Source organism: Calliopsis andreniformis, chromosome 5 (assembly GCF_051401765.1).
Source record: "Calliopsis andreniformis isolate RMS-2024a chromosome 5, iyCalAndr_principal, whole genome shotgun sequence".
Classification (NCBI taxonomy): Eukaryota; Metazoa; Arthropoda; class Insecta; order Hymenoptera; family Andrenidae; genus Calliopsis; species Calliopsis andreniformis.
Window position 1 is genome coordinate 12,307,645 of NC_135066.1, and position 19,462 is coordinate 12,327,106.

Genomic DNA, 19,462 nt, shown 5'->3' on the forward strand with positions numbered 1-19,462 from the left:
GACCTCGAAAACTTATTTGAAAGAAGAAGACACAGAAAGAAGGAAATGTCATCACCTTAAAGGTTTCCTGAAATTGTATCATCCATGAAAAAAAGTTTAATCGGCTCAGCTGTTTCACCCTGTATATTATGTTTCTTTAAGTATTAAGGGCCATTATTATGGCCATCAAAGTTTATTTCATCATTACATTGACTATTGTACAACCTAAGTAGTCTAGACTATTTGACCAACGAGAAATATTGCATCTCTGGTCCCGATTTGTTTTAATTGTCTAGTAGAGTAACAATTAACCTGATATACACTGAATTGAGAGTCAAGTAGTGGGTATAATTAAATACTTTTCCTCTGATGAATATCCTCACTCCCATAAGCTCGACTCCCACAACTTAAAAATAGCAGATGGTCCAGAAACTAGGTTTAATGGCACACATTTATCAACCCTTTTTTACATATCAGTCGTGACAGACATCTAATGGTTACTGTAACCCCTTCTTTAATCTTTCCGGTGCGAAGGGAGTCATTTACGAAAGACTCGTTCTGAACTTACAGCAATAGAGCTTGTTTCTGAGGTCAACTCATCTGCTGGTAGTTTACTTTTGTCTTGTCGTTGATACGGGGAAAAGTGCATGAGAATAAAAGTTATTTTCTGAAAATGATCTGAAAATGTGATGACAAGAAAGTACTATTGTTGTATTATGATTTAACATATTGACAGTTTCAAATTACAATCGTGTTTTAATTACAGTTGTCAATTACGGGTGATTGACAGTCGAATTTGTAGTATTATGTATAGTTTTAATTTACACGATTTTAATAGGTATTCCTAACAGAGATTATTATGAGAAAAATAACACGATAAAGTGAATATAAAATGCCAGTGTAATTGAACGTAACACGTTCACATTGGTCAAGCTGCCTCAAATCTTTTAAGTCCTGTTCAGTCTAAAGTTGCTTGAATTCAAGCGGCTTGAGTCTAAGCGATTTGAAGCAACTTAACCAATGTAAACTTGTTATTTTACTTGACTTGAAACATCCCTGCAAGTTTCTTTTTTGTCTAGGCACGTTCAGATCAGTCAAGTTAGTTGAAGTCAAGTGGTGTGAATACAAGTGATTTGGGGTAATTCGAACAATGTAAATGTGTTATATTATTTGACTTGAATAGCCTTTTAAGCTTCAAGTGATTGACGTCCTTTCAACTTTTCCTTGCCTTGAAATACCCATTAATTGATGTGCCATGATGCATACTATATCATACATAGCAAATCCCGAGTAAATCGACCAACATGTAAACGTCGAGGAAGCAATCAAAAGTGCATGCCTTCTTTGAAAAATACACAACCAAATAACCAGGATGCACCTCTTTCTACGCCATTTGTATTATTTTTCTCTGATACCTCGAATTCAACTCACTTTTCAATTCGAACCGCTTGAATCCAAGTAACTCGACTTCTGTGAACACAAACTTGACATCAATCTACTTGCACCCAAGTGGCTCGAACTCCACTAACCTGACTTACATGAACACAAACTGGACATCAATCTACTCGAATTCAAGCCCCTTGGAACATGCCCAATCTGAACAATGCTTCACAATCACAGCCCCTTGGAACATGCCTAATCTGAACAATGCTTCACAATCACAGATATGTATATCGAAACATGGCTTTCAGACTTGTCCTGCTCCCCACCTCCCCCATTCAGCTGAAAACAATACCACAAGTCGAGTTACCCACTTTGGTCTGCGAGCGTCTCGCATCGGGCCCCGATCGCATCCCTAAATAGACAGCAATTAATCCCGAAGCGCGAGCGTCGGGATCCCCCAGCGCGGCAAGCAGCAGATGCTTGTCATTTAGCCAGGGCGCGGCCCATCAAAAGGCTGCAGGGTGCAGGTGACGAGACAAGGCGTCATGGCAATCGAGGATAGAAACACGAGATCCATCGAGTTGAGAGATAGCCGTGAAACGTACCACCCGATTTGAGGGAGCCAGCTGGTCAGCCGGCGGAAACCACCGAGGGGCTGAAGCGCGCTCGGAGTGGGGCGTCGCTTGCGCCGCGACGCTTCACGGTGGCGCCGCGAACTAAAAGTCCGAGTGACAGGACGCGCCAGTGTTCAGCCCGCGATCGTCGCGAGCGTACGCGACCTTCTGTTGTTTTCAACCGGTCCTGCGGCTCTTTTCGGGTACTCTGGTGTGCGCGAAGTACGAAAGCGCGCGCGGGCACCCTCGTGTCATTAGGTCCTAGCGCGACGAGCTTCCCCTTGCGTCGGTCGTCGACAAAAAAAAAAAAAAAAAAAGAAAGAGGATTTTTCCCTGAAGATGTTGAAGATCGTGCGTCCACCGGATGACGAAGTTGAAAAAGGTTGTAAATCGTGACTGGTGAACGAAAAGAAAAGTAAAATAATGCTTGGAGCTGGTTACCACTTCGCTGTGATTTCGATCGATGATTGTGATCAAAGTACCGCGGCTACCTGTTCTCTCCGTGTGTTTACAGTTTCGTTTCGCCGGGTACAGTGGCTGGTTCCCTCGGCGATGCAGTGATTATTCGTTTCGAATTATTCCGGGGGATATGGTTGTGCAGAAATTTGGATAACGTGTGTGTTGTTTTAATTCATGTGTGCTATCGGCGGAGATGGGAATGACGGGGGATGGAAAGGTTTTTTTCGCGTTCAATGGATTCTTTGCTGTTATTAGCGATGGATTGTTTTTATCCGCGGAATTTATACTGAATTTGATTGGTATCGAGTTCGTTGTCGGTCTGCTCGTCATAATCGATCTCGGGTGTATGCAAGCACGCTTCGATGGTCAGTTTCTTTCAATCGTGACGGGCGGATTAATTGGTTGAGAATTTCGATTGATGAAAGTGTGAATACTTTGTGGTTCTCTTTTTTGCATATTGAGGGTTATAAACTTGTTTCGTATTTGTTAGTAGGGGACCCTTCTACTTGCATTATTAGGTGCAATAAATAAGCTTCTATGTTTATGACAGTGCACTAATATTTTATTCACGAAATAAAAAATGGTATTAATAGGCTTCTCTAAATATTTGATGTTAAATTTCAAGAGATTGTACTGTGTAAATGAAACACGTCTATTGTTCGAAATTAATACATTATTTTCAAAGATACACATTTGAGCCCTTGAATTTGTATAGGAATGAAACATACTAGTATTTATTTTTTGTATCATCTATTGTTTTCAAAAATATGCAGGAAGTCTCTCTTTTAAACCGTGTCAATATAGTTCACAAATAAAAATAAAAAAAGCTGTTATTTAATTATAGACTCATAAATGTTCCATGAACGAGTTACAACACAAATGTGAAGCATCAATGGGGTGGTTTTTGCACGATATAACGTGAGAATAGGTTAACGATGTCCAATCTGTTGATGTTAACTGTATTTACTATTTACTATTGTCTATCACTTCGTTGCAAAGAGTCGATTATTCTTGACAGTATGAGATTGACAGCAATGAAAAATTGTTTTTATTGCAGTATGAATTTCTTCTATTTCAATGAATATAATACAAATTTTTCATACTAACGTTTGACGCGTATTAATTGTTTTATTCGTGTAATAAAGCTTTTGACTGTACGTTTATAGTCCGTATTACTGATTTATTTTAGGAATTGCTTAATTTAATGTAGAAGTGAATGGAGAAGGTAATTCGTTCTTGCTGAATCGTAATATTTCTACTTGGACCTCCTATTAACCACTTGTATGCAGAGATGTGTGAATTATTGAAATCAGTATAATATTTCACAACTTAGCTACTTTTTTCTCTTAGATTTTACTCCATTTAAAAATCATATTTTGTTTGTAAGAACGCAGAACATTTTTGAAAATTTTTGTAATTTTTATCAGTCACACTTGTAACATACTGTAATTCATACATTTATTCATGCTTAATCTTTTTTTATTCATTACTATTTTTATAATAACTAAGTAACAAAATTTAATAAATTGTAACAAATATATTACTGTCGTACTTACTATAATATTTTTAGAAAATTATCAGTGTTGCATATCATGCTACTTTCCATATTACGTATACTAAAGCCACCTTACCTACTGTAGAGTTAAAGTAACACACCAAATTCTATTGATATTTTACATTTGATATTAAAATTGAAGAAACTAGACCAGAGTAAAATGCAGCAATTCAGAGTGGGGTAGATAAAAGAAAAAATGAACTTCTGTAATATTCGCAATTACGAGTAAATGAGTCCGTGGATCGCTTCACGTAAAACTTCAGTTCCCAAATATTAACACAGAACTTCTCACCATCATAAAACCTCGACACCCAATACTTCAAGTATCTCACACATTATTTCTACTATTTCTCGAACCAATGAATTTACTAAAACCATGATTTAATACCACTTTAATAAAAATAATAAAACTCTCTGCAAAAGCTACGTACTTCAGGTTTCACACCTGTGTTAAGTTACTTAAGATTCCACTATCCTCCTTCGAAAACCATTTCCTGCAAGGGCGAAAAATATGAAAAGGATTCCACTGAATCTAATATACCCCACACCTCTATATTCTGGCACAGTTTGGCGGGAAAACCCCTTTCCAGAAATCCATGTTTATTGGTTCAACCATGCTCTTCGCTGCATACGAACTACCAGGGAGCCTTTGAGTCCCTGCACCGTCATTCCCCGTAGTTCACTCTGGGTCTCTTCAACACGAACGGCTGAGTCGAAGGATTATATACGTTCCTGCCGAAGTTCCCTCGGATGCGCTGTCGCGAATTTTCATTCCCTTCTCCATCCATCGGAATCGAACGGTTAGCCATGGTCTACGTGACTACAGATACGGCACGGATATTTCGAGCACGGTCGCGATTCGATCGTAGCACGAATCTTATTCAACGGTGAACTGTCGCGTTCGGATGGGTAACAGGTCCTCCGCCGCGCAACGGGCTTAACGAGTTCAACGAGTTTTTCTCGACCGACCGTTCGGTAATTGGGGATCTAGCGAGGCGCAGAATTCCCACCGATACGATACTTTTATCGACAAATTAATCCGTATTGATTCGGAGCTGGCAAAAAGTGTGCCTCGTCCCCTGGTATCAGCCGATGACACCGACAGGTGTTTACAAATTCATTCATCGAGTTCGGTGGATCTGCCGCATCGAGCCGCGTTCTATTTTTCATCTTCGCGCCAGATTTTCATCAGCGTTTCGAGGCCGAGGGGAGGAGGCGATAAATGCGTTTGGATTTGCACAATGAACGAGATACTACATTGTTGATACGGAGGCTGTTGACGGTAGACTGTGAAATCTGGTTGAAAATGACAGATAGGTAACTATGTCAGGATTAGTTAGGCTGTGTTTCAGTAGATTCCTGGGTGCATTGTTACTTTGAGAGGGCTTGATAGTAGCGTTGATAGTATAGGTATGTAAGAGTTGATCTATTATTCAGAGGTGTGTCCAAGAGAGAGAATCATTTTCTTTCTTGCAGTGCTTGGTTTCTGTGGTAACGACATTCTTCAGTCGTAATCAACAATAGAAAAGGAAGTATACTTCGTTATTTAGAAGATATAGATAACCGAAATCTGTAAAAATTATTACTGTCATATCGTGGACTCAGTTGTGCCAATTTTTGTAATCAAATGTCCCTTGTATCTTTAGAGATGACGGAGATGTTCAAGGTGGTCAAAGTTACTGGCCCATGGTATACAACAGTTCTCCCTCAAAGATTATCTTCAAGAAAACGAGTAAAAAAATTCGTCGCCCTATGCGTTATCGCTTTTTTTGTTTCTATTAATTTTTACTCTGTTTGGTTGACTTGCTTACCATATTCTGCATGCGCAGCTGTGTCCGCTGAATTATGAATGAATGAACTCTTACCAGTGTTCCCTGAATTATTTAAAAGGATGAATGAATTAAGTGGTTAGTTGCTTCGTTTGATCAACGTCTTAACTAAAGTCGAAAGGGATCAGATTTGGTGACATTACGGGCAAGGTGTTGTCCCATTCCGTCCTTCCTGTGAGTACTTTAATTATCAGTCAAACGTGCTCGTCAGAAGCCGAATTCATTCACTAGCTGTGTTAATAAACATTTTATTTTATAAATTGAAACCTCTTTTTTTTAAAATTGAGCAATACGTGAAAGATTGATTATGTCACTTCTTTCTTTAAAAAATATTATAAAAGGTCGATGTACGTTGTTATGTTGTTTATAGAAGACTCTAAAATGTTTTCCTTTTTAGTTCCTTTTTTAAGTTTTACTATTTATTTATTTATGAATAAGTACTTATTATTCACGAGGAAAGCGTTGGATAGTAATAACGTGTGCACCCTGTATACATGACCAGGGGAAGAGTATTTGTGTAGCAAATTCAAATGGGTGGGAAACTTTCTCTGAATTCATATTTGGAAATGTTTTATTAATGACTTTTAAGCGATTGGTGCTTTACTTTGAAAAATACGTCGTTAAAATTAATTAAAATGAGCCGTTCAAAGTTCTGATAAAAGGTACTCGTTTTCATTCATCAAATTAATATCTGTTCAATCCTTACGAATGTTTCCCCATTATTACAAATTATTCTAAATGTATTTTTGCATCTCCTCGAAGTTCGTGTAGTGAGGAACAAGTGTAAACAAGTTCCATTACGAGGCTTTTGAGTCAGAAGTTTCAAACTATAGAAATATATTTAACTATACATAGAAAATCTTTCTGAAATTCTACTCTTTTGCATCCAATGATAAAAATTGAGTAGAATCAAATACTTTAAAGTATTTTAGTATCTATATATTTCGACACGTATTCTTTCGCTACAGACTCATGATTCGCTCAAGAGACACGATTTTCAGCTCACTTTATGTACTTACCTACTTACCTCGCCGCCTTCTTAAAGACGCGACTGAAATTGCGTAAAAGCAGAACTCTTTCTTCAAATACTCCCAGCGCCCACTGAACACAGCAACGAGTTCATAACGTACCGCAGCGTACGAGACTTAAAAATGTCAAACTGGCTTCATAATCCCGAAATCCATTGTCGCTTAGAATCTCATTTGCCAGCAATTCAACATAAAACTGAATACTATTAAAAGCTAAAGCAATACTAATCACTTTAGCCGCCCTGGCAGTTCCAGCGTTAATAAAGTTCCAAGAACATTTTTATTCCCTGCGAATGTGCCTGCCTAGCACCGAATATACATATACATAGTTCTTAATGTAATCCCCGCTTATAAGCGTTCCCAGTTAATAAGTTGTTAGCAACGATGTTTCCCTCTCCGTTAAATAACCCGTGCAGTGGTCTCTGGTACGCGACGAGTAGAGTCCCTCTGGGCTGCTAGCGTATTAGGAAATTCGATTTGATGCGGTAACCTCCGCTGGTGGAACACGAACTGGAGGGATAATGCGAACGACGCCAACGTCGTCGTCTAATAAAGTTTTTCCCACCTCGGGAAAAGTGACTCATGTCCCTGTGCACCGTGGCCAGACATCTCTTGGACCTAGAACGGGGGCAGAAGAGAAGAACAAATGGTGCCCCTGTGTTATGCACGCCAGCTCAGGACCCGTATTTATTGCCTTCGAATAACTGTCAAAGTACTTTCAGTCTCCAGAGTGCTTCTAATCTCGTTGCGAGACATTCCCATGACGAGCGACTCGCTGCCGACGAGTACAATGTGTAGGTGAATTTCAGTTTCTGAGAGGGTGACGGTCCCCTTTCATCGTATTTGCGAATTCTTGCTTGAGTGCGTGTCCGTGTCCTCGTTACGGCGTTACGAGATGTGTTAAGTGATCCCAGCGACGTGTGATGCTTTTGACGAAGGTAAAAATCGTGGACGTAATTTGTGGAGAGTTCCTGTGATATTTAGAATGTGCTTCGAGTAGGTGTCGTGTAGTTTGGGGCGAGCTTGTGGAACTTTGTTGAAAATTCTTTCCTGATGGGCAGGGCGGTTTAACATTCCGTAAGCAAAGAGTTTTTCACAGTATCACACTTCGAAGACAAAGTGAGTGGCTTATATGCGCGTTTAATATTTTGTCAATTTATTTAGGGGCTTTTAAAGACTACAAAAATATGGGATTTAATATTGATGTCTTCACTGTGTTTTATAGGCTTGATATTTTTTTCTTTAAAAATAAAAATTCGAAGGGGAAGGTTGGTGGTGCATAATTTCACTTGTGTCGTCAACGACCCAGATTGCTTACGACGGTTAATTTACCGCTTTTTCCTTGTCGAGTGAAATAGTGTTAAAAAGGACGCGGAGGCTTGCTAGAGGATCGATAGAAGTATTGTTTCTTAGGTCAGTATATCTGAATCTCTCTTTCCATTCTTGCGCCAGGGTTTGATACAGCAAAGCTGGACCTAACACAAGGCAATGTATAGTCCTCATATTCTGTAATTTAATGGCTTAACTTTGAACCATTGAAGTCGTGAAAGAAACATCAACCTGTGGATTAGTGCATTGAAAATGGAGGTGAAAGTAGAAATTTAGGATTGTGTGTAGACAGTTAGCAGAATATAGTAAGGTCTTTTTAAATAACCTTCATTCATTTGAAAGAAATTTTATTCGACAGGGGCAGCGTTGAGGTTGAATAGAAATTGTATATATATATATATATATATATAAAATTATCATATTTTAACACGACTAAAATGGTTTCAAAATTTTTATAAAAATTACTGAATTTCTCTCGTATCCCATTCTATGAAATTTGTGTGTCTCATTTGTGGTGTTCGAAAAATATCGATTATTTTTCTGTTAAGAGAAAAGTGAGTGTTTATATTACACTTATATTATACTCCTTTTAAGTCATCGATTTTAAACTGGCCGATTTCAATAATAGACGTACATTTTAAATACGTAATCGCGCTTACGATAGTTTCGCTAACTTCTATTACGCGAAAAGGCAGGGAAACTTCATTAAAAACTTTTCCTACTTACAACTTTTGTTAAAGTTTCGAATTGCAGAAAGAACTCAACAAGCCAAAATACTGTTCCCCTCACGTCAGAAACCAGGGTAAACATTCGACAGGATGAAAGGCGTAACATTCGCGGCAGTCTAATCAGTCTGCACAGAGAGACTACGGTGGAAGGAAGTAGTTTCCTGTGACTGCAAAGTAAAATCAAAATTCGTGAACAAAGATATATCTGTGTCACTGGCATCTTATAATTAGTATAAAACTACATATAGTAACAATACATATACTTATCAATTCAGTTTTTATTTTTCACGTTACTTGTATTTTATTCTTTTGTTCTCTTAACTTTTTGGAACACGGAGTTTTAGAAAACAAAAATGCCCTTATGCATAGAAATTTTATTCTTATAAAACTGAACAAAGTAGGTTTTTTTTATTATTAGGGTGCTTAAAGAAATTTTAATTTTTCAAAGCGGTATAAAAAATATCCCACCACGCTTCAAAGAGTTAAACTATCACAATTCGAATTTGCGCTTGAAGTCGATCTCCTATGAGACAGAAGACTAAAATTTTCTTAAGTTCTAGATAATTAAAGAAAAAATTCTCAGAACAGAAGTTTCCAGCGATATCTGTCTTATTAAACCAAACTTGTTCTCAATTCGCTTTTTTGTATTACCAAAGCTGACAAAGACACGAAGATGGACAGGATAGCCAAAATATATTCAATATAAAACGAAAACTCGATCGATACTTTATAGCATAGAAATCGCGCAACTGCGTTAAAACACAAGGCCAACTTAGAAATTCTTTTCTCCACCCAATACCTCGCATTTCCCCCTGAAACGATCCACGAATGTTTCACTGTATACCTAAAGTTTCCCGAAAGCAAGGGAGAACGATGGTTGTCACCTGCGCTCTCTCGCCAAAGATTTTTCCAATCGTCGGGGTGGGGAAGTATCGTTGAAAGATATAAAGCGCGGGAGCCGTGGCGGAAAGAACGATCGCGGCGAAAAGTTGGCCAGGTAAGCAAACTCAATGGAGTCAGAAAACTTGGGCACATCGTCGAACAGACCGGCGATCTCTGGCTAGGATCTTTCTGTTCACACGAACTCGCGAAACTCTGACTGAAGAAGTTCCATAAGTGTGCGAAGAACGGGTAGTTGAAAGGTACTGCCTAAAGAAACAGAAATTTTCTCGGCAGATGATACGTGCCAGGCTTAAGTCAACGTACGTTTCCTCCCCAGTCGTTAGTACTGCGAACAAACTGTGAATGATAAGGAAGAAATTTGATAAGCACTTCGCCTCCTTTTATCTCTCGGCTACGCTTTGCATTTTCCTTCGGCTTTTCTTTTCGTCTCGCGATCCTTACCCCTCGAACTTTTTCCTTTATTTTTTGCCTCGATAACGTTGAACGCGATGCCAAATATGCTAACGGCATATTGAAAAGGCGAATTGACTTTTCGATGGATTTTATCAACGATGATTGATGCACTCTCCAAGAAACCTTCCACTGTAACTCTGCCTGATCTGTACTGCACCCTCATTTACAAATCAAATATCACTTTAGTGGCGACGCCTTTGTTGCTCCTTCTCTTGAAACTTTCCTATTCAACCACGAATCACGCTGAAAAAGAAAATAATATTGCTAATATATAGAGGGTGGTTCATATGTCAGTTTTCTTTGCACTTGCATCGTTCTGTGTTGTTGGGGGATTACTGGCATGTATTTGGTCCTTCAAGTATCCTCAGGGAAAACTCGGGTGGTGTTAAATGGGGAGAGCGCGAAGGCCAGTTGAAATTCGAAACGCGCGAAATTTTGTTGTTGAATTTAACACAGGATGTTTCGAATATCTTGCACACCTTGATATTTTCGTTATTTTTACTGATACACAAAGATATGGCACAACAGAATTGTGTAGTCTAAAGTAACGAATATTATGATTCTTGTTTTCTTTCTCAAGGTCATTTCAATATTTTTTTATTTCTATGTGAAATGTGTTTATTTTGCAAACAATGTTGCATTCATGCAATGTTGCACGAAGGGCGTATATTACATAAAAACGCATATGAATATGCAAAAATTGTGGGTGATTTTCAGAACAAAAAAAATGACTTTGGGAGAAGAGGAGCAAGAATCATAATATGCTTTAAACCAAACAATTTTATTCTGGCATATTTCTTATATCACCAAAAATAACAAAGATATTAAGGGATGCAAGTAATAGGAGACACCCTGTATAAAATAGAATTCTTATTAAAAAAGCCCTGAAAACATTAGCAACAAGTTGAAGATGAAACTGAGCCCAACACTGTGAAAGTTAAGATTTAACTATCTCCAACAAAATTTGATAAGGTTTACCACACCTCGCCACAGTATCGTTGTGACAAAAGTCTATCGCAGAATGAAGTCGCTTTTCATAAAAGTAGCTGAAGATCAGGGGTGAATATATTCTGGAATTTGTTCATACCTATCAAGCCATCCACTGTAATTCTCTCCAGGCTGTGTCGCGTCGTCACTTACAAATCAAGTAGCACTCCAGCGGCAGCGCTTCCGTTGCTTCTTCCTTCGCTCCCAACTTTCCTTTCGATCCACACCATTGTCGCCAGCCATCCTAAATCCTCCTGCTACCCCGCGTTCCACGGGCACTCCGGGTCGCGGCAAGACATAATTGAATAAAACCGCTAAGTGATTAATTGCATGAACCTCCGCGGCGCTCTTCCTTGCCAACTAACTTCGTACTCGGCTTTAAAGGACATTTACTGCATCGTTTTACTTTTTGCACCGACTACGGTGCAAACGCATCGGTCACGATTCGCTGAAACTTCGATGCTGCCTGGGAAGATCGCGGCGGGGAAAATTTTCACCGATTCCAGGGCATTTAAGGGGCGCAAGGTAATTTACGTGTTTGAAATCGCTCAACTCTGGTGGATTCGCCCAGTTTGGATCGTTATTAGCGATTCAATTAATCTCTTGCGCGGAAATTGTTACAGCGAACACTTATGGGCGGATTTGTCTGCGTTGTGTTGCTAATCAGTGTATGGAGTATTTTCGTGTTCTCGTGTTGCAGGGAGTTTCCTGGTTACGATGAGTTGTAGAATTGGCGCAGGCGTTTCAAGTGGGATTTAAATATTTGAGCTTTCTTCGTTTCAATTGATTAATAATGGATGGTTAATCGTTAGAGTAGAGTGAAGTTAGTGGTAGTGTTCCTTATATTATGTATGGTTTCTTGGTGGTGGATGAAAATAGTCCTCGTTATGGTATTTAAACTGTCGAATTGTAGTTTTCTGCTACAGCAGTGTTTGTAGACAAAGTATACTTACTTTTTGTGATCGTAATGATTTTTATTTCTTCACTTGTAATTAGTTTACATAATGATTTGGAGTTAAGGCATTAAGGTATCCAGCGTAGTATTTAAAAATGTAAGGCTAAAAACCAACGAAAGGTCATTTGATACTGTTCAGTTGAATTATTCATAAGAATGTAAAATATTTAAAGTACGGCAAGTAGTCTAATATTCCCTTAAACGTAAACATAACTGTCAAGCGTGTATTAGCATATTCATATTTTATTACCAAAGATATAATTCCAAGTAACAATAACGAACGACATATTTATTTTTTCGAACAAAATTTAATCAAATAATTGCTTATCTTTTTAACAGAAAAAAACCAAAATATTTACATTTTCCAGCACACTACACGTCTGTTTTATTTATTTATTTATCTGTCTTGTTTACAACGTTTTAGTAGTACCAATATCGCTACTACACGTTTATCTGTAATACGTACTGCAAATTGTGACCTCTGTCTTTAAATTTAAATACATATTTTGGCGCCAGGAGGAACTGGCGCGCCACTGGCGGCCAATAGTCTTACTACATGATTCCTTTATTCATTTGCGCGCGAGTCGTTGACGTGACGCGAGGTTATTATTTAACACCACAGTTCGAACCTTTTTCGTATATTCTTTGGTTCCGTTCAGTTTTTTGCAAGTGATTGAAGGGTTATTTACATAAATGTATGATGCTAAATTGTATTAAACAAAAATTGGAAGAAGTGTATCGTGTGAACGTGCATGAATGAAAACGTGAAAGTTTATTTTCTGGAAAACTGCATGGCTGAGGAGGAACGCTACTGGTTTTTCAAGAATTGGTAAACTATATATATGTATCTATAAATTAGAAAAAAATGAAGATTATTAATCGAATAAGTTTAATATAATATTCTTTATAAATCACGAGATACTTATCTAAATTAGAATGTGAGCGATTTTACGCTATTATTATTCATATTATGAGTCGAAAATTTTACCAAAAAGTGTGTAATTAATTATATATTTTCTGTTTGTCGATATATTCGCGTTGAGGTTATGACTGTTCAAAGTTTAAATTCATGGCAGCATTCTTCCTATCAATTTTTAAAATTTTTCAGGAGCATTTTTTTTCTAACCTTTTTCTAATTTCTATCATATGTTTTTTTCATTAATTCTGTTGCTCGATTTCTTTGACGCTAATTTAGCATTCAGTTTTTACTGTGAGTTAGATGTATGCAACAAAATTAAGTACTAATATTAAGCCAGGAAATTGCATTTACGTTCTAGTAATTATTTTGTTCAAAATAATCAAGTGACTCATGACTCATAATCGGGAGTCTACATCCTGTGTACTTTTTGCCATCTGTGCCTGCGTGAGCTACTGTAATATCTGATAATTTCAATGTTAACCCTCTCGTGCATAAACTGGTTCAGGGAAAGGCAAGAGAGAATTTTAACTTCAAAGCTGTGTTGCCTTATTGTAGAAATTACTTGAGAGAGACACAAATTATAACGAATAATTAAATTATACTTATTTCGTAATATTAAAATTATTAATACATAACGTATTGAATTCTACTTTTTATATATTCTATATTTATATTAAATCTGTATATATATACACTATATTATATTGTATATTATATATATTAGAACAAAATTTTTAAATGTTTTAGTCGTATCAATAACACAATATTACGAAATATTCAAAATATCTTTTTCATTTTTGATCTTCCAAAATTTTCTAAGATACTTAAAGACTTTTATTGCACATTAAAATAGGTGAATTTATTTTGAGTCGTTCCCATATCGTAAAAAAAAATATAGATATAGTATTCTATGAAAAAAAACGTAAGGTCACCTTCGTTTTTCAGGAAAGATTGCAAATATAAAAAATGAACATATTCTATTCTATTGGTCATAAAATATCATCAAACTTTTTTCTCCTCCATTTTCTCTGTATACTTAGGATTTATGAGAAAAATGTTGGTTCATAATAACGCGCGAACAGCCTGTTTATGCATTTTTTAAAGTCGATACATGGTAATGAAAGTGTTACACAAATTCCTCGCAAAACAGAGGCGTGATACAAGTGTATCGTGAAATTGACTGACATACTCCGATGGGGTTACAGCTACAGGATAAATCGCGTCAATCTGTCGACTGCTGTTGGAGTGAGACGTAAGCAATTAGTGCTGACGCGTCCTGTAATTAAGCCAGACACAGTAGTCACTGTTAATATGCATTTATTAAACAGACGTTTCGATGGGAGTCTATTGTAGCGTTAACAGCAAGTCTTAACCTTCGGCTGTGTTATCAATATTGTAGCATGAATTACGTCCTCAGGTCAATACGATTTGATGAATATTGAATCGTTTACGAGACACAAAATACGCAGTGATTCATTCATTTGTTTCTTTATTAGGATAAATATTATAAGACTTGAACTTTTTACCGAGAAACATTCTCAGATTTATTCGTACGTGTATTATATTTGCTTCGACTGAAGAGATCCTTTTTGGTTGTGCTAAACGTGTTAAAAATGTTAATTAATGATATAGGTGCTTGTACTGATATGTACGTAATTTATGAAATAATATAGTAAAATAATAGTACTTATAAATATTGTAAACTAATTAGTTCTCTAGAGTTGCAAAGTTGCAAGGTTGCCTCGTGAAAGTTCGAAACATTTGCAATATACCGAATAAACGTAGTTGTAACAATTTCACATAGCACCTTCAATGTAATTATTTTATAGTTATAGTCAATTACCAAAGTCTATTCATAGTTTACAAATCGCGATGATCATAATTAAAAGCTACAAAACCTCCAAATTAGTACAGCTATTGAATTGCTTAATAATCAAACTTAGAAATATTTTCAGAAATTAATAATACACGTTGGTAACTTGGAAGGTAATTATGAGATGAATTCTAAACAGAACAATACACGAGTTTCATGTACCTAAGCTATTAAAAGATACATTTTATTATCAGCAACAAAGTCTCTAATTTCATTTCTGTGTTAATTTATTACTATTATACGTGTCTTTTAGAACAAAACGTCTGTGTGTATTTACCCATTTACATTTATACAGTTTATTTATATAAACAGTATTAGATATTTCAAGAAATAATTCTACATACTGAAATAAGAAAAAAATCAAGAAAATCGTAACTACGTTTTAGCTTTCGTTTTTGAATTTATTAATTATTAAAAATAGGCATAAATTCCAGTAAAATATGTCTGACATGAGGACCTACTCTACTGTGCCTGACTAGAGACAGGGGACAGTAGTCAGCAGTAGAATAAACTTCCAAGTCAGACATATTGCACACACATTTTACGACCAAGTTTTTTACGAATTAGTGAATAAGAAACGGAACATCAAATAGAATTTTATTATCCTCCAATTTTGTTTTATTTTGGCATATAAAATCACTCTTTGAAATTTCACACACCTGTCATCAGATATCCTCTATGCATACGTATACATTTTACTTGAAGTTATAAAGGCAGTGGTAATAAAACTTTGATTTATAGCGGTAAACTTTAACTTCCGAAGATCGAACTCCTCTGAAATCGAGTTACAGAAGTAAACTAACATACCTAAACATGTGGCAAATCGAGTTAAAATAAGTTTATATTTCAATTTGTAGAAGTTTTCACAGCGGAGTGGGAGAAAATGAATAAAATTGTAGCTTCATTAAAATTTTCATTTCTCAAATATTCAACTGCATTACATTAAAGTAAATTAGGAGAAAGCATCAATAAACATAAAGAGACTTCCGTACTTTTTATAATTCTATAGTTCCCATAGAAGCTTGTTATCCACTTGACCCTTTGCAGTCCAATTTATTTGTTCGAATGTTAATAGCCTGGATCCAGTTATTACATTTCTATTTCTTCAATTAATCTTCACCCCTCTAACATTGATTAATTTTTCATGCTTTTATACGCCGTATAAATATATCAATACTGTACAGAGCTGGTAAAGTGATACACGAGACACATTTTGACATAGTAGTAATTTTCCGTATATACAGGATAGGTCGATTCAGTTAGCAGTTATGACTAGTTTGGCCAATAATACGCTTCATCTCAAAGCGCAGGTGAGATCAAAGTGTCCTATCAACTGTAACCATATAGATCCACATTTTTTCCAGACGCAACCTTACCAGCTCTGTACAGTAGACATATCGACTCACGCTCGATATTGGACTGGAAGGGGTTAAATCATTCTAAACTCGATCAGAGTTCCGTGTATTCCACTAATAAATATAATTTTCTCTGTTGCAGAATGATCCAAGCAGGCCGTGTTAGAGACATCCGTTCGAAATTCACGCACGAGTGTCGATCTATCTAACCTTTCGTAGCGTAGCAACCGTTATCACAGCGAGGATTCATGAAATAGTGAACAGCACGAATCGCTGGACAGTGAAAGGATCGTTCCATTGGAGAAGGAACTTTCGGTTGATATGAATGAATGTAGAATCTTCCGTGACGTTAAACGATCGAGCCACGTCCTCGTCGAAACAAATACTGTCGATTAACTGGCACGCGATACAACGGAAACGCGATTAAAACGCGGCGCGTCTTTTCTGCTCGGTGCACGAAGGAGCCAACAGGTTTGTGCGATCGCGTGAAAAGTGAAACGAAGCTGGGTACAGAAGAAGAGGGAAACGGATAGGGAGCGGAAACGAGAGGAGAAAAATGCGGTGTCACGTCTTCGCCGCTGTCGTCGGTCTGTTCTCTGTCGTCCACGCTCAAGGTTAGTGTAATCTCCATTGATCTTCCTAGGCGTTCCCTATTTTCTTAATACTTGGATTAAGTCGCACCTTGTATGAAGGAGGCTGTGACCTAGGCGGACGTAGTTTAAATGGAACTGTTCTTAAGATAAAGGGGTTGATGGGTATAAATAAATTGTGGAACATTGGGTGATAGGGACACGCTATTTTTATGAACAGTTAACTTGGCGAGGCTAAGATCAATCTTCTTCTTGTATTTTATAACAGTGCTATAAGGTTTGGTAGAAAGCAACCCCTAAATGTTAAGATTAGAAAATTAGATTTTAGAGTTTAACTAAATTAAGATGAAAAGTTTGTTTTCTGATGTAAACTGTTTTATATAATTGAAATCATTTCCATGAATTCACTTCTTATTAAAAAATATTCCTATGGTAAGAAACATGTTTGTGCGATGTGCTAGAGTTAAGTCAATCAAGATGGTAATTTTATTTTGGGGAATTCATCTCAGATAGCTTCTAAGAATTAAAATAAACCTATCCTCATGAAAATTCGAATTTTAGGTATACAAGATATTTTCCCTTTTTTTGTAATTAAAATCCTCAGTTTACAAGTGAGTGTTAACTTCTTAAGATTAGTACAATCTTTCATAAAAATGGCGGAACATTGATGTCCAGTATTGCACTATTTCTTTATACCTCTAAGTGTTCACGTTTTGAGAGCAGAATTCAACTTAAAAAGCGGTCCGTCTAGGCAACAACTTCCACTTTATTGGTTCATACTCAAGTTTCCTTGCTCTGATCCATTACTTCTCTCTCCTACTTCCTGTTTTCGACGTGGTCGATATACGCGAGCGAGATGTGTTCATTCTTATCGAGAATCGCGCAGCGGGCTTCTGGTTAGGATAGACAGTTTCCTCGTTCCCTTGCACACAATTCGCAATTGATCTTGGGCTAGGCTGTTACTAACACACGATGAAGAGGATACTCCTATCTAAGATCGTTCAAACTTTACGTTGCTGATGATGTATAGTAAAATTATTATAGCGTTACTGGATTGGATAGAGTGGCTAAGACGTTGCTTTGTGGGTAATTGATACACATCTTTGCTTGTCGAACTTTGGGGGTTGGATTTTACGACGTTGTTGATGGTGGAACTGCTTGATTTTGCGGTCCAAAGTTTGGTCATCGAGATGCTGTATTACACAAATATCTCTCTTTGAGTAAACATATTCATTAATGAAACAAATGTGCAATAATAGTAGAGCCATCTTTAGTACGACAGTAATTAGGTCTTTGTCACATATCTTCATTTTGGGGACATTAATACTAGAATATTCTCTTACAGACATGCGTCTTATTAGGTATGCTCTTATTTTTCAAGAAAAACATTTTTTTTATAAAAATTACAAAATTCATTAGTAGAAGCATATTCTCTTAAACAATCAGTGTTTCCTTTCTCAGAGATCAATATAAAATCTACTATAATTATCAAACTAATTTACTATATTGAATATAATTCATTGATTATTAACAAAGATAGAATCCTTCAGTCAAGACCAGTTGCCATAGTTTCACCAAATTCATGCCAGATTATATTACTTTATTTATCCCAGAAAAATCAAGTCCTAAAGTGCACTGAGCTTCAATAATCTGTATGCTTCTATAAACGTAATTTATAGCTCGGAATAAACCACTGATTTTATAATAACGTCACTACTTAACATCAGCAACAATAGGAAGCCCACACGAGCCTAGATGCCGCATAATCCCCCACATCGTATTTGTAGCCACGCAACCAGGAACAATTGCGAATTACGTACATTCGCTTTGAAAGCCGCGAAATGGCGCGAAATGATGCTACGTTTTCAACGTTCCCTTCGTATGCGCACAGAGAAAAGTCGAAAGCAGAGTATGCCGATATTCATCCGTATGCATCGTTTGTTAAAGCCAAAGAATTCCGAAGTACGGTCAATAGGTTTCGAAACCCTTTGAGAAAAGTTTCCCTGAGCGTACGTTTGCACGATGAGCTCGACGAGTTCGTAGAAATTCCGAAGTTCGTGACAGGTTATTACGGCGCAATGAATGTAATGATTTCCGGTACGAAGTTCGTCGCATGGTAAAACATGCAGCGCCCTGTAGACCTGAAAGTGCGAGAACGGAGGAACTGTAGCACTTTTTTAAGATTCCTTTTTTAATTGCGCCCGAGAGCCACCGCCTAGTAGAAATTCAAATTGCCCGCTCTGGTTCTGAGGAAAACCCTATCACGCGAGTACATGTTTGCCCTGATTTACGGCCGTTTTACCGAGGAATTGCATTAACGATTGATTCATAGTTACCACATATACTGGGTGTTTAACAAATAATCGGTTTTAACGCCCGAAGTATTTTATTTGATTTCAATTTTTTAACGAATTCTTTTTTCATGAAGTTGCGTACCTTCTTCGAGTTATTGTGTTATGTATCAATTTTTTCGTGTTATGCTTGAAATGATGGTTAAACTCATCGTGAGTTTTTATGAATAGA

At 37.0% G+C, this 19,462-nt stretch overlaps 1 protein-coding gene across 1 annotated transcript in view; it reads left to right on the plus strand.

The window, feature by feature from the left end:
- The first annotated feature begins 1,881 nt into the window (after positions 1 to 1,881).
- LOC143178915 (neural cell adhesion molecule 2) overlaps positions 1,882 to 19,462 on the plus strand; it is a 318,833-nt gene continuing 301,252 nt past the window's right edge. The window contains exons 1-2 of the mRNA XM_076377850.1: positions 1,882 to 2,358; positions 16,492 to 16,963. Coding sequence (XP_076233965.1) covers positions 16,906 to 16,963 — 58 coding nt within the window. The 5' untranslated portion in view covers positions 1,882 to 2,358; positions 16,492 to 16,905. The remainder of the gene's footprint in view (positions 2,359 to 16,491; positions 16,964 to 19,462) is intronic.